The 16,107-nt window shown below is 45.8% G+C and overlaps 1 protein-coding gene across 3 annotated transcripts in view; it reads left to right on the plus strand.

The window, feature by feature from the left end:
* SEMA5A (semaphorin 5A) overlaps positions 1–16,107 on the plus strand; it is a 447,525-nt gene that overhangs the window by 293,838 nt on the left and 137,580 nt on the right. For all 3 annotated transcript variants that reach the window (XM_079145300.1, XM_079145298.1, XM_079145299.1), the window contains exons 7-8: positions 170–268; positions 1,782–1,995. In XM_079145300.1, coding sequence (XP_079001426.1) covers positions 170–268; positions 1,782–1,995 — 313 coding nt within the window. The remainder of the gene's footprint in view (positions 1–169; positions 269–1,781; positions 1,996–16,107) is intronic.

Below are 16,107 nucleotides of genomic sequence, written 5' to 3' on the forward strand. Positions count from 1 at the left end.
TACTCTCTGTCGAACTAGTGTATCTGTTCAGAGAGCCAGATTAACGGTTTTGGTCAATATCTCAGAGGCCTATTTATTTATTTTTTGTTAGCCAGACAAAAGGCACTCGTGCTGTCTTCCTCTTGCACAGAGGCCTTGTCAACCCATTTCTTGTGCTTTTCTTTTCCAGGAGGAGTGTCAGAACTACATCCGGGTGCTTTTGGTGGGTGGCGACCGGCTCTTCACCTGCGGGACAAACGCCTTCACACCTGTGTGCACCAACCGCTCGGTAGGCTGCATGGCAATCACCGGAAATTAACATCGCAGATTGTCCAGACCTGGGCTTTTAGTGCAGTTCTATACAGCAAGGGGTTTCTCTTCAATTAAAAAAAAGTTCCATAGAATAAATATCTAAATTATTGATTTATTTCCGGTTGGGCCTGTTAATTATATAAGGAAACAATTATTGCTCATGTAAGCTATTTTGATCACCTTTTTCCCTACCAGTGACCCTAAACATTAATTACATAGTATTTTTTCTTACCCTGCTTTATGGTAAGAGATATTGTTTAAGTTTCGACATAATCTAAAATCACAATCCAGAGGAAGAAAATAAAATTTATAAATCAAACGAAAAGCAAGTAAAGAGAAAACAAAACCAAAAAATGTAAAGACAGGTGAAGTAAAAGTGTAACCGATCCTTTCGCCTGTTGTTCTAGAAGTAGGCACATCCATTGCAGAGCAGGGTGGGGTCACCAGGCATGCCTGTGATCTTCCCAGTCATTAGTTTAGTCTTCCTTAGGGAATATGATAAGGAAATGCCTTTATGTTAATTTCCAGTAGGGCAAATTCTCCAAAAACCTTAATTTATCATGTTTCTATCCTTACTTCTTTAAAACTACCCTCAGTGATTGGAATTATGGGAGGAGGAGGACCGTAGGACACGGTGCTCCAGAGAGCTCCAGGGCTCCACATGTGTCTCGGTGCTTGACGGCAGCGCGGGCACTTGGTCCTTGCCACCCACCCCATGAGGGGGTTACTCCTTGGGGGCAAGTTTTATAAAAGAACCTCAGGGTTTAAGCAACTTCCACAGGGCCAGATATCCAACAGTGGACAAGTCGTGTGCTTGCACCTCCTGCCGGAACCTTCTGAACTGTTCACTCTCAGCTGAGTCAGGAGCTAAACTGATTCTTGTCAAGATTTCCCCCACTGGCAAGGAGCTTTTATCATCCAGAGTCAGGAACCCAGCATTTGGGAAGCTGTACTCAACAAGATGACAACCGGACACCCCTGTGGCTCTCTCAAAACTGAAAAAAATATATCTTACGAAATCATGCTCCTCCTGGTGCTGCACTCCGCCATGACCTCACTGGGAACACATTATTTAGGACTATTTCTGATCTTTTTATCCACTGTTTATATTGATCGAATTGTACATAGTCCTTCATTGTGATTTAGATATTCACAGACTGAAGTTGCATTCTTCATCAAAGTGTAAAATAAGCAGCATTCATGCATTGTAAATCAAAACCATAAATACAATAATCTCCCTTCATACTTTGTGAGTATTCAGTAGCCACAAGGTACAGTGGCTCTGAAGGACGTAGACAGACATTGATTGATAGATTCTCCAGTGCTGACCACAGTGGGCTGTTTTCATCAAGTCCGAGTAGGAAGGTTTGTCATCTCCCATGAGCCCAGAGAGTTTATTGCACAAACTTCACTCAGAACTGCAGAGATGTGGTCCACCTTTTCAGAGGCTTCCTGGAGTCTAACTGCTTCCCCTCTTCTCTTCACCACAGTTGAGTAACCTGACTGAGATCCATGACCAGATCAGTGGCATGGCCCGCTGTCCCTATAGTCCCCAGCACAACTCCACGGCTCTGCTCACGGCTGGCGGGGAGCTCTACGCTGCGACAGCCATGGATTTCCCAGGGCGTGATCCTGCCATTTACCGAAGCCTGGGGATTTTGCCACCTCTCCGCACCGCGCAGTACAACTCCAAATGGCTCAATGGTAAGCCGCAGCCACTCCAGTGTCCCTTCCATTTATGATGATGCCTGGTTATTTGATGCTTGAAAATGAAATGTCACATATTCCAAAGAAAATCAAGATCTTCACTTTTTAAAGGACTCTAAACATAATGCATTTACCTCTAAGGACTGAAAGAGCATCTACCTGACTCTTAAGTAAGTAGAAAGGTCAGTGATGTTCCCACCTGATAGACTGTGATAGGAGAGCTCTTGTTGATTTGACCAGTCATCAAAGTTCACCTGTTTTCCCTGGTTGCTTGTTTGTTTTCCTGCTCATTAAACAGTCAGAAGACAGTGCAGAGCATCTAATTAGAGGTTGACTGCACAAGGTCCTGATATGTGCCAGCTGAAATCCAGTGCTCTGCACAGGCATGAGTGTGACCACACACACACACACACACACACACAAGGCAGCGTGGGTACCATGTGAAATCCATTGCTCAGCATTTATATGGGAGTTTGCAGAAAGATGCAGTCCTGAGTTTTACAATACTCACTGTTTTTTAATTATGTTTAATTGTAGATGGACACACTAACCTCATTTTATTTATTTCTTTATTTTTATGTGGTGCTGAGGCTTGAACCCAGGGCCTCACATGTGCTGGGCAAGTGCTGTACCACTGAGCCACAACCCAGCCCTAATACTCACTGTTTTGATGTTTCCAGCTCTGTGGAAATTTAGTGGCTTTTTGCCCAGGACCAGTGAATTGTGCAGACAAGAGTTTCTCACCCTAGCAATACTGCTTTTTGGGGGAAGGTTGTTCTTTGCTTTGGGAGAGGCATTCTCCTGGCTGTAGGATGTTTAGCAGCATCCTGACTATACCTGCCAGTGGCTAGTGGCATGTCCCTCCACTCAATTGCAAGGACAAAAAGAAATTCCATAAATTTTCAATATCCTTTAGGGAAAAGTTGCCCCTTTTTGATAACTATTGGTTTTGACTTATGATGCATATATATCTTGTGTGTGTGTGTGTGTGTGTGTGTGTGTGTGTGTGTACATGTCCCTACACATGCCCAAAAGTATTTTGCCAAATTATATAATCAACTTAAGCATCACTATTTGCCTTTAAATACTCCCTTGTAGATAAAATAATGTCCTCATCAAGTTCCCACGGTAGCTGAATGGTGGTATTGCTTCCAAATAGCAACATGGATTGTTCTCCCAAACTAAAGCAGTAACTAGATTTCTCCCATTAACAGAGTCTCTTTTGAATTGTTTTTCACTGACAACAACACTTTAGAGGCAATCTCTGTTGGGCCCTGGAACTTCCATCTGTGTGACTTAAAGTTGTTCTATTTATTGCTGATTTTTACAACAAGCAATGGGACCAGTTGAAAATCAAACCAAACCTCTGCCTGCCATCAGGAAGGCTTTGGAAAGAGCATTGCTGTGAGTAAAGCAAAGCAAAACTGGAAGCACAATGTCTGTCTTCCCCAAAGTGATGCCTGAGACTATCCTGGGCCGCAGTCAGGCCTTCTCGTGAGTTGGAAGCACTGTCTCTCTCCTTACTGTGACCCTGAAACACACTGGCTGATCAGGTGGTGATAGTCTCTTTCCCTCTGACTGGGATCCTCTCCATTTCGGAATCAGTTGATGTCATACAGGTAGGAAAAGAGTCACCTCTGTGCTTGACCTGATTGTGGTGGGCATAACATTGTTATTTGCTATACAGAGAAATTAATGTTTTAGATTCCTCACATGGACTGCCATTAACATAGGATATGTGGTGACTACAGAAATTGAAAATAATTTGAAGGTAAATATGGTGAACCCACCCCCCAGTTCATGGTACCAACATAGCTTGCATGACACTAAATAACCTGCATTTCTCAGAAGAGGACACCCACTGACCTTTGCATCTCCTGGTCTTCGTGGTAGACCCCCATAACCAGGCCTAAGGGCTCTGAAGTCTTGCATGTGAGGTACCATCTTGTTTTGTGGGGGGCACGTTCTCTTCTACTGAATCCTGTAATGCTGTTTCCTCTCCTGGTTGCTCTGGTTTCTTTTCCAACTAATCTTCTATCCAAGATGGATTCTGGCTGTTGGCTCCCCTGTAGCTCTGCTTCTGTCCTCTACTGGACCTGGACATAGGGACATTTATTCTCACCAAGTCAATTGGAATCCTCACTTTGCAAACCATCTGCCCATCACTAGATGCCCAGGTCCTTTCTCCTTAGATCTTCCGCTCCCACTCTCCCTCGCCCATCTCCCTGCAAATCCAGACCCAGGGAACCCACCTCTCGGCATTCACATCTCTAACTCAGAGCATGCTGGGGAGAGTCACCTGCTGTGTGAAGAGGTACATGCTGCAGGTGTAGTGTCTGCCCTCAGCCCAGGCCCTCAGAGTGACTCTGCATTAGTCAGAGTCCCCAGTTCTCACTCTCTCCCCTTTCTACTTCCTCCACTCCAGTTCTCTCCTACTCCATGATTCTCAGCAGGCATCTTTCACCTCTTATTTTCTAGAGAAATGCTAGGTCTCAGAGATGTCCCCTTACTAACCCTGCAAACACTTTTGTCCATAGCTGATTCTTTCTGCTGTATTCTAGAGTTATTTCCTTCCATCCTTCCCTCTTTCCTCAAAATTGTCATGTTATTCATTATCCTTTCTTTGTATCATAACCTCACAATTTTTCCTTTCTAATGATAACTGTCATTATTTTAGAAAAATGCATCAGATCTCTTCGCTTTTAAATAAGACAAAAACAAAGAAACCCAAACCAGCTGAGTAAACAACACCCTTATCTCTGCAGTGTCCAAGATTTCTCCTGTTTCCTGTTGTATTTGGAAGTGTTTTTCAAATGATGCTTTTATGTTCTGAGCTTTCATCCAGTTGATTGACTTCTGATTCAGCCTATGGATTAATGTGACTGCCAAGTCCCCCACCCCACTGCCTCAGAGCTAGGTCTAATTCCAGATTTGGGTCTTAACTCTGACCTACAGCATATCTGGCTTTGTCTCTTACAGCCTAATGCTCTCTTAGGCTTGGGGAGCATCATGCCTGCCTGTCACTTCCCTGTCCCGCCTGTCTTGGGTGGACTGTTAGTGTCCTGTGACTGCCATCACAAAGTACCCCAGACTGATGGCTTAAGCAACAGATGCTTATTTTCTTGAGTTTTAGAGGCTGGGGTCCAAGATGAAGGCTTCTGCAGTGCTTGTGGCTTGGCCTTGCAGATGACCAAATTCTCCTGGTCTTCACAGGGTCTGCCTTCCACTTGTCTGTGTCCTAATCTACTCTATAAGGATAGCAGGCACCCAGGGTAAAGGCCAGCACGAATGGCCTTGTTTTAGCCAAAGGCCTCACTAAGTCCCCAAGTACATCCCTGTTCTGGGTACTGGAGGTTGAGGCTCTAGTGTATGAATTCGGGAGGACACAGTCCCACCCAGAGCAGGCTCCAGGATGCAGCCATGCATCCAAGCTGGACATGGACACACCTCCAGCGATACCTTGCCCTCCTTCCCAGACACGCTGTACCCCGTCCTGTGGGGCCCACTGTTAGGCTGACTTCTAGGTCTGGGGCTGCTTCCCATTTCCTAGTTCCTGCCTGCAAAGCCCCTGCCCCGCTCCCCAGGGAGCCACTAGCATGGTCTGCTGGGAGTGGACACCAGCTAGCTTCAGTCCTGGTCCCTTTCCTGCTTCCCTCTTCTTGGAGAAGAACTCCACACTGGTATTTCTCGGCCTATGGTGGCTTGTCCCATGACTTCTGGCCACATGTGCTTGCTCTCTCCTGCTGTCCATCCTAGTCAGGCTGCTCCCTGAAGTCCCCCATGACCCAAGTCCCCTCCTGCTCTGGCCCATGGCCCAAGTTGCCCATCTGCCTGGAAGGTCTTGTCCAGATCCAGGGTGCTGCCTCCTCAGTCCTCCAGACCCAGCTCCTGCCTCTCCCTGGAGGAGCCTCCTCTGGTCATCCATCTCGGAACCTCCCAGGTGACTGTGCCACTACTCTGCCACATCCTTAGTGGCAGGAGGCACAATTTGTCATCACATTGTTGATTGTCTCCTGTCTCTAGAAAGCTGCTTCCTTACCAGATTGCACTGGTCTTGTTCGCTCCTGGGGTTCTGCAGGGCTTGGACAATGCTGCGGATGTTAACGAGTGAGCAGGGGAAGGTGAGCGAGGCTGGAGAGTTGGGCTCCCTTCTATCACAGTCCTCTGACCATGTAGGAGCAGAGAGGTTTCTAAATACATTGAACCTTACATCCTTCAAATCTTACTGAGTCTCACATTGTGTGCAACGTGGTCACAACCACAGGCCTGGTAAGTGATTATGAACGAGAGCAACAGGGCTTGTGGACACATGGTTGCTCTGACCAAAGCCACCAACAGTGCCCTTGGAGCAGTGCCAGGGCATGTGCCAGGCCCTTGGATTTTTCAAAAGAAGATCAGGTTTGAATTGTCCTGTGAAATCTCTGGCTCTGTGCTGCTGGCAGCTGATTGATTTCTGGCTGTGTGACCCACACAGTAAGGCCAGCATGTCCCACTGTGGACATGGATTCAGCCAGGGCTGCAGTTTTCAGGACGTAGCCTGAACCTTGCCCCCATTAGGTGCCTGGGGAGCTGGCCCTGCTTTTCCTCTCCCACCTCTCCTCCCCACCCTGCGTCTTCTCCCTAGACCCCCTTTTCTCCCTCCCTCCTGTGCTCAGGCTTCTTTCTTCTGGCTCACTTCTCACACCCCTCAATACCTGCACTGAGAAGCCCCCCATGGCTCTCAGGGCCTCCCTCCTCAGGGAACCACAGCCCCTGTTCCTGGCTCCATCGCCCTGGCTCTGTCCCCTGCCTCGTTTGCATTTCTCTATCCTCACTGTACCGTGGACCCCAGTGGTTTGGGATAACACTCTGCTTGTTTCCTAATGATTGACCTAAGGGGTGGAAGGCAGAGGCTTTGAAGTCAGATGGAACTGAGGGTGAATCTCAGTTTCCTCATCTGCAAACTGGGCCTAACTAACCTCCTGAGCCTGCTGCTCTGAGAACAAGGTGAGCCTGTGGGAAGAACGTGATTGGTGCCACACACCTAGTCAGTTACCAATAAATCAAGGCGGTTGTCATGAATTCCTCACATCTGATACTTCATCCGCTGCACAGTAGGGAGTTAGTAAGTGGTTGCTGACAGTGAATGAGTGGACACTTTCGCCTCTGGTTCATGAAGGACTGCCCCACCAGCCTCCTCTGTCTGGCACTAAGAGGCCTACTTGGCTTGCCCAGCACCCTTAGGGGCTCGCCTCTTCCTGGCCTGCTGTGCCTTATGCAGGCATTGAGCATCTGCCTGGAACTGCCCAGTCATGGTGTCGCCAGACTTGGCACAACCTGGAGCCTCTGAGAGGCCATCGCTCAGCTAACAGCAGCTCACATATTAGAAGTGAAACTCACTCCTTTGTTTTGGATGCTTTCCAGTTTCTTCCAACCTTTTTGTGTGGATGAAAGAAAATTGTCTCAGCAGGAAGAGCCTGGCACATGGCGCCTGCTAACTGTGGTCAGCATACTGTCTGCTTTTGGGTTCGTGGCTGCGATCCACTCTCTTGCGAACAGTTTCCCTGTGCTTGGGAGCAGCCCTTTTCTCTATTCTTCTAGTTAACTGAGATAGGACGGGCCCTGCTTTCCAGGGTGACACCCTGTCTGGACAGAAGGAGCCCTGAGGAAGGATCTGCCAACTTCTACTCTTCCTATCACATCTCCCAGAAATCCAACATAGCTATCTAGTACGGTCCCCCAAACTCCCTTTAGCAGTCCCTAAACCCAGGACCTAATACCAGAGTTCCAGGCGCAGTTTCCTACTGTACAGTGCGATTTCTTACATCAGCTGCAATTTCTACTGGTTGCACAGTGACAGATAGGTGTCCCACCTGCACCTGTGCAAGGTGACCCAGGTGTGAGGATGTGCCGTCAGCTGGAGCAGAGAGGGGGAGCAGGGATGGTCAGGGCTCTCGATGCCTTTGTAAATCTTGTCTGTGTCCTCTTACCTGGCTGGTGTGATCTACCTGTGCAGACCCGTGTGCCTGAGGTGTCCTGCATGGAGCTGTGTCCAGTTTCCTGGGAACACCCTGCCTTCTCACCATGTCCTTTGCACAGGGTGTTTATTCTGTCCTCACCTGCTATGGGTTTTGCTTCCTGGTGAATTCCTGTTCCTCTGGGGCTTACCTTGAAGGTCATTTCCCCGAGACTCACTTGGGTCTATTTCGTCCCTTCTTGGCACTGTCCATGGTTGTACTTGCTTACATGGTGTGGGGACGCCTATGTCTTCTCCTGCCCCAAGTCTACAGATGCCCATTTCACCTGCAGAGAAGGCTGCAGTGCTGCCAGCTGGCCACCCACTCCCTCCCTGCACGTGTCTCTTAGCCAACTTCTTGCTGCCTCTGTCTCAGCCTCTCAAATGCTGCACAGTGACCTTGGCCCTTCCCTCTCTTTCAAGGTCTAGCGGACGTTTTCTACAAAGGGCCATAAATGAAATATGTCAGGCGTTGCTGTCCATATGATCCCTCTTGTGACTTTTCAGTTCCACCACTGTAGAGTGGAAGCAGCCATTGCCGCGGCACACACCCATGAGTGTGGCTGGTGGTAATAAAACTTCAACACAGAGCAAACTGCAGGCCAGATTTGGTACGTGTGCTGGAGCTGCCAGTCCCTGTTCTGTTTGACGGCTCTGCCCCCAGTAAGCCAGCTGCCAGCTGCCTCAGCTCTGAGTCTTCGCTCAGATGTCACCTTTGCAGTGGGGCTGACCACCTAGTTTTAAAGCCATGGCCTCTCCTGTCCAGCCCTCAGGACCTCTTACCACACTCAGTGCTTAACCTTAGCATTGCAGTCTCAGGGCCCCTTGAGCTACCAGTCCCCATGGCTGGAGCTTATGTACTGTGAATCCTGACTTATTTTACATGCTTATGACAGCACATAGCAAGCACTTAGTAAATATTTTTTAAAAAATGAATTAATGTCATTGGGTGTCCCCCAAATCCCTATACTGGTACAACCCCCAGTGTGGTGACACCAGGAGGTGGGATGTGACTCTGGGTGTGGCAGTCTTTGAGATGTGTGAGTAGCTATGGGGATGGAACCCTCATGATTGGAACTAGTGCCCTTATAGAAGAGACTTTGGAAGGCTGCTTTTTCCACCACGTGAGCCAGGGAGCAGGCCCTCACAGGTATGACTGAGCCTAGAGGAAATTCACTGGGAACTTTATAGCCTGGAGAACTACCAGGAAGTGTGCCTCCTGTTTACAAGCTGCCCTCAGGGCCTGGGTGCAGTTCAGTAGTAGAGCACTTGCCCCGCATACCGTCTCCAGCACTGGGGGTAACAAAACTACCCTAGCATTTATTATAGCAGCCTGAACAGACCAAGACATGGGTGAACAGTTTATTTCTTGGTTTCTCCCACTACTTCATTAATGCCTCAGGGCAGGAGTGATATGTGAGCCACTTTGGTGGGCTCAGCTGACTTACTCAGAGCCAGAAGCAAGTCAAGGCTCAGTCAACATTGCTTCTCTGTAGAACGAGTAAGAAATAAGCACATGTCACACAAAGTAAAATGTGAATGTTCTTGCTAAATAAAGGAAAGTAATATATTAGTTGTATTCCGGAATTTAAAACAAATAAAAGTCCCCCCAAACGTTTTTTTATGTTTGAAACTGACTCAGTTCTAAGCATTTGAAAAAAAAAAAAAAAAAATGTTCCTTTAAACTCCCATCTTGCTTGGGAATCCCTCTCAGCCCTTGCATACTCAGTTCTCAAAGGCAGCGTGGTTGATTGGATGACATTTTGGAGGAATCTGGAACATTGAGGTATATGTTTGAAAATGAATTTATATTTTAAGTTCAGATTTTCCCCTGTGCCCAAATCACTCTTAAAACAAAATTATGTGTTTAGAGAAATTCGTTAACAGCTTTAATGCATTAAAATATTAATCGTTAATAACCCTTATTAAATGATTACCATAAAGGAGGATAATAAATGTTTAATGGTTGATGCTTAAAATAGAGAAGCTGTAAAGGGTGCCTTCAAGAAAATAGTAGTCAAACTGAGGAAACAATAAACCCAGGAAAAGCAGGGGGAATGTGGTGTGTCTACACTTACGTTGTGTGACTTGTGTTTGTGAGTTCTGGGGGAGCTAATGCTCAGGCGCACATAAACCCTCAACAGGGATTTGGAGAATCTACTTCCTGGATGAGCGTTACTAACGACATGCACCTTTGTAGGGACGTGATCATTTTACTCTCTGCCACCTGCCCATCTTCCTTCTCTGGAGGGAATGCTTGCCTCCCCACTGGGTGGACCGTGGAAATCCGTGGCTTCTGTTCTTCGAGTTTCCATCTGTGACCTCCTCTGGAGGGGACTCACTTGAAATCCAGAAGCATTCTCATTTTAGCAGGATTGTTTCTTATGCGCTACAATGATTCTGGTTAAGGAAATGTAACTCTTTCTTTTCCCTTTTTTAATTTTAATTTTTATTGGTGTTCTATTTAGTTATACATGACAGCAGAATGCATTTAGACTCATTGTACTCAAATGGCCCCACTTTTCCTTCTCTGGTTGTGCACCATGGAGTGTCACCAGTGGTTCGTGCAGTCGTACGCGTACCTAGGGTAGCGACGTCAGTCTCCTTCCACCCCTTCCCCGTCCCCTGCCTCTTTTGGTGGTCATTTTGAAGTCCCCTGGTTCGAGGTGCATTGATGGGGCTACCCAGCCTCAGGAGGACCCTTTGAGGTCTTTAAATGCAATCATTGGCTTCCTAATGAATAAAGATCATCTATTTAGAGGAAGAAAGCCCCCTGTGTGCCTTAAGGAGAAGTCACTTGTGCTTTTCCTACGGAGCTGCTCTTTGGGCTCCATTCTTCTCCCTCGGTGCAGACACTGACTTTCACCAACCCAAGCATGGCCTGGCTGGGGTGACTGCTGGGCTCCATCCCAGGGACAATGAGGGCTTGTTTGGCATCATCCACATGGCAAAGCTCCCCAGGGTCCTGTGCTCTCTGGACTGGCAACATTCCCAAGGCTAGAAAGTCACAATTGACACTGAGGCAAAAATACAAGCAAAATAAAAACAAATGAGGATTGGGAATGACGTATGTGTCAAGGAAAGAAGCAGCTCGGTCGGACCAGTATAAAATCAAGATTTCATAGTCAGCTGCCTACTTTGGTATTTTACCGGATAGCACCTGGGGAGATGCTGGCACAGTCATGAACTCACGAAGTTTAACTGGCCAGGGTGGGAGATAGGATTTAAAACCAGTGGTGTGAGGTTGTGTGTCATGTGACACATCACAATGGACCACACTTTTCTCATTTCCAAGACAGACTGTGTCCATCAGAAGGCCCTGGGCAGATCATCAATGCTGTATTTTGAAAATTTGTGATGCAGACAAAATCTGATCATCTTCATGGGATCAAAATTATTTTAAATAAATGACCTCCCTTCATGTCGTCTGCCTGTTGGTACAAACATTACACCTTGTTACCTCCAGTTATTGCCCCAGGTTCAAGGAAGAGTTACAATGGCTGTCCTTAACATAGAAGAGAGACCTCCCACACACATCACCACTAATCCTGCACACTCGCTCCAAGGGAGGTTTTATTGTCCTTCCGTGGATGAGTGTTCCATGGCTTGAATGGATTCACCCTGCAGGAGGGCCTTGCCTGGTGTGAGGTGGAGCTGGGGTTTGAAAGCAGATCCCACCCCAGAGTGTGCATCCTCCCCCATCACGTGCTCCCAGCCTCTGCTTTGTTTAGTTCACCTTCAGGAAATGCCAACCTTATTCGGGACCTCCATTTCTCCTAACGTGCACACCGGTATGCACAGGCTGCCATGAGACAGAGACATGGGGACTTCGGGAAAGACTGAGCCTTTTCTTGATTATCGAAGCTCGAATAAAGGATCTAGTGAACTTGAATTGTTAAACCTATGAAGACAAACATGTGGGGTCATTTAACACAGCCCTTTCTGGGTGCAAGTTTAACTAGTGACATGGAGAACTCAGTGCTTAGGGTGCTCTTTGGAAATAGGATGCTGTTCATTGAACCTTGAGCATCTGAAAGCCAGGGAGCCATGAATCCCTTTCCATGTTGGACGATGGTTCTATTCTTGCCAATAAGTTACTTTGGATTTTAATTTGCACATTTCAAATGGATGAATGATGACTTCCTTTTGCCTCCAAGGTACTTTGGGGGGTAAGACATGCAGTACATACAGAGTCACAGGGAGATTGCACAAAAAAGGCCACACAAGGAAGGCCAGCCCAGTCAGTCTGGAGAACGTAACACGTGGACAGTTACCAGCAAACAACCTGGAAGACCCTGAGCATTCCTTGTCTGGAGACATAGTGCTTCCTCTGCTGCCCAGCCTTCCTCCTGACATCTTGGCCTGACTGTAAACATTGCTTCCTTTCCCTCCCAGAGAGGTACCCGTTTGGACCCTCCTCTTGGGGCACATCATGTTGGCATCCTGTTTATGAGTTGCCCGTTCTATGTGAGTCCATAGGTTGTCTCTATATCATTCAGTTAAAAGTTTTGCTTCCCCCGGGTCATGGCCTCTCACCTTTGTTCACTTGTGGTTTGGGTAGTTGGACAGTTGGATAGTTGACTCTCCATATTTGATTTCTTTCTTTCTCTTTTTTTTTTTTTTTTTTTTTTTTTTTTTAATGAACCCGATCCATGTAAGAGACTAAGCCAGATCCACCACATTGGTCTATTTATTGTGTTCCAGCTTGTTAGGAAACTGAATAATGTTACATAGCTCAGTATATTTTTCAAATAAATTGTACATGTTTTCCTTTTAGTCTTTTAAAATGTTTTATAGGTATTAAAATATTTCTCATATCCTTGAATTCAAGTTGATCTTCCAGTTGAAAAATCCAAAAGTATATATTTTGTGGAATAAATTATTAATTCTTAAAAGGAGTGAATCTAAAATTTTAAGTTATTGCCAGGAAAAAATTGAATGTGGCAAATGGAAATTTTCTATTTTAAAAATATTCAGAAATTTTGGTGAAAGTATTGTTAACTCATTGAGCCTGGGAATGTGTGCTTTGTTAGATTTTTATGAGAAGTATAGAAAGGCTACAGAGGCTTTAGAATGGAGACAACCAAATGGACACCCATGTGTCCTTGGCGCAGGCGCCCGATTCATGACACTCGGTGACTTCAGGAGATAGAGGATTCCAGGTGTGGGTTTGGGCCATTCAGGCAGGACACAGGCTCATGCAGAGATGGTGATTTTCCTTGGGGGAGAAGGCAGTGCCTGGGGCAGGTTGTACCTTCTGGAATCAGCAACTCAAGGTTAATAACACATTTTGAAAAGGTGTGTTCCACTTTGAAAAATGAGGTCACAAAATTCGTGCAGCCAGGTCTCCAGCCCTGCTTTGAGTGCTTCAGTAGGGGCTGTCTTTCTTTCAGGTGGCCCAGTGAACAATGCACCTGGGCTTCAAGACCACATGGCTGTGTGAACAGGGACAGGATGTACTGGTCTGGCCTGGCATCCTGCTTCCTGTGCTGTGGGTCTTTCTGTTCTGACGTGGCTTCATTCTGTGCCTGACTCTTATAGGGTCTTCTCCCGGGCCAATCCCTCTTCTAGCATGCTTCATTACCCTGCTCTTGGCCTGGTGGCCTTTTCTACACCCCAACCCACCCTGTCCCTGACTGCCTTTCTTCTAATCCTTAAGCTCACCTCCCTGAGCTGGCCCCAAGTACCCTAGGCATCACTGTAAACATGGTGGGTCTCTGTCTTCTTTGTTTCCTCACACTGTCCTTGAGGGAGGGGGCTGTATCCATCAGTTAACCAAGGGATATCCAGAGTCAAGGACAGAGCTGAAGACAGCCCTGAGGAGCTAGTCAGTAAGCTCCTGGTGGTGGAGTGTCCTTTGACTGGCATTCAGGGCTTAGTCTGTAGTACAGTCCCTGCCACCATGTCTGGTCCCAGACTCACTGAAAGGAAAGGAGAACTGTGATTTGTTATGCAGAATGGCTAATTGATGAGTTAGCTGGTTAAGTAAATGCACATCATCTGTTTACCTGTGTGTTTTTATATAAATTTATATAGTGAGATGATTATGTATATCTGGATGATTGCCAAGCAAGTGCTAAGCCCCTGACATGCCTTGCCTTTGATTTACACAATGGTACTTCATGTGGAGCATTGCAGTCCTAAAGCAGAAGAAACAAAAACTATGCCGTTAAATAACTTGACTCAGTTTATACAGCCAGCAGGTGGAAGTGTTGAGCCACGTATACATGCACCTCAGTACTGCACGTATGTGACGCATGCACACCTGCACACACACACACACACGTGACTCTTGGTTATCTTCCACCTGTCTACTCACTCATCTGTTTGTCTTTTGGTTGAAATCCCAGGGAAGGAAAATTAGTTCCCCCATGGTTTTAAAACCAAAATTTAATTTACTGTCACTTGAATTATCAAGTCTTCATAAATACCTAAATGAAATTAGACTCACTTCCTAAGCCCTACAGCACATTTTGCTTTGGCTATGACAAAGGAAACCATATACACAATAAAAGAGTGTCTAAAAATCTGTGCATTGACATGGTTTCCTGGAGATGGGCACCAACAAACTAGGTCATAGAAACCCTTTGGTTTGCTATGAAGCCCAGCCTGGCTGTACCAATGCTTCTCAGCTCTGATCACCTTACACTTGATATGTGTATGTTTGATCATTTTGATTATGTGAGGTTGTATTAAATGCAAACAGTCCAGAGGGACACCAAGAGCAAATCATTAGCCAATATCAATAGTCTAAATTTATTGTGATCCTATTATGTACCAGTCCCTTTAGTCCTTCCCGCCTTGCAAAGCAGGTCTTTGATGCCCAGGGTCTCATGCAGAGAGCAGAGCATGCAGACATTGCTTGTCCAGGCCAGGGCAGAGCTGGACCTGCACCATGCCTACCCATTTTCAGCTTGCTTTTGACATGTGTCTCACAAGGTGGATTTTTGAGTGCAAAATAATTTTTGATGAATTTTGTTTCTAGTAAGATTTTTGTGGAATTTGGAAATTGAAATCTTTCCATGTTTTTAATATCCATTCTCATTCATTTAGACGAATGTTTCTTTTTTATTTTTATTTTTTATTTAAAATTTTTTATTTGTTCAAATTTGTTGTACATGACAGTAGAATGCATTTATACATTTTGATAGATCATACGTGAATGGAATCTCTCATTTTTCTGATTGTAGGTGTTTCACATTGGTCATGCAGTCATACATGTACATGAGATGATAATGTCTCAAGAACCTGTGACCGATCTATTCATTCTGAACACGGGGCATCCCCATATTGATGCTGTAGGGTTTGGCGTAGAGAGTGCGTGGTAGAGACTTCAGATACTCAGAATTTGTTTTACATGGCCACAGTCTCAAACCTTTTATGCTTCTCCTTGTCACTGTTTTTTGTTTATAATGTAGCTTCTCAGTACTCCCATCTGCATGGTCATTAAGTGAAGATGTAAAATAAAAATTTTATTTCATAATTCTTATTAATCTGTATATTTTATATGGCACTCTCATCTGTAACTCAGCATGTTTTACAGACGTGAGAAAAATCATCTTCTCCATGCTTATATTTATATATAAGCTGGCATGGACCCATGCCTGCTTTTATTCTGAACAAGCCCCTCACCTTCTGTTCATTTGTGTCTCTGGTGATAATAGGGTGTAAAGGATCTCTTAGCTCTCCCTTTCATGGGCTCATATCCTTTGTAGACAAGGAGGCATGCCTGATTTATGACTTGTTCAGTTCGTTCAGGAGTGACAGATACTAGTTGGTAGTGAATTGCCTTTTAACAAGACACAGAACTAAATAATGGGAGGGAAACAAAATGCATCTTATTATCCTGCCTGATGAAATCCAAACACCTCCTTCCTCCAGATTTATATCTATAAACACAAGAGATATTTGACTGTCTAACCATTATTCCTGCTTTCTTCACTGTCCTTAGAAGAGAAACAGGATGCTGGCTCAATTTCAGGAGGCTTTGCTTTCCAAAAAATGGAACTTCCTGATTTAATAGCAGGTCACACAGTCAGGGGCCCGTGGTCAACCTGAAGATTCCCTGAGGGGCAGCCCGATGTGCTTCCAAATGTAGTTCAGCTCCCAGGCTG

The sequence above is a fragment of the Sciurus vulgaris genome, assembly GCF_902686455.1.
Source record: "Sciurus vulgaris genome assembly, chromosome: 6".
In the NCBI taxonomy this organism is placed as follows: domain Eukaryota; kingdom Metazoa; phylum Chordata; class Mammalia; order Rodentia; family Sciuridae; genus Sciurus; species Sciurus vulgaris.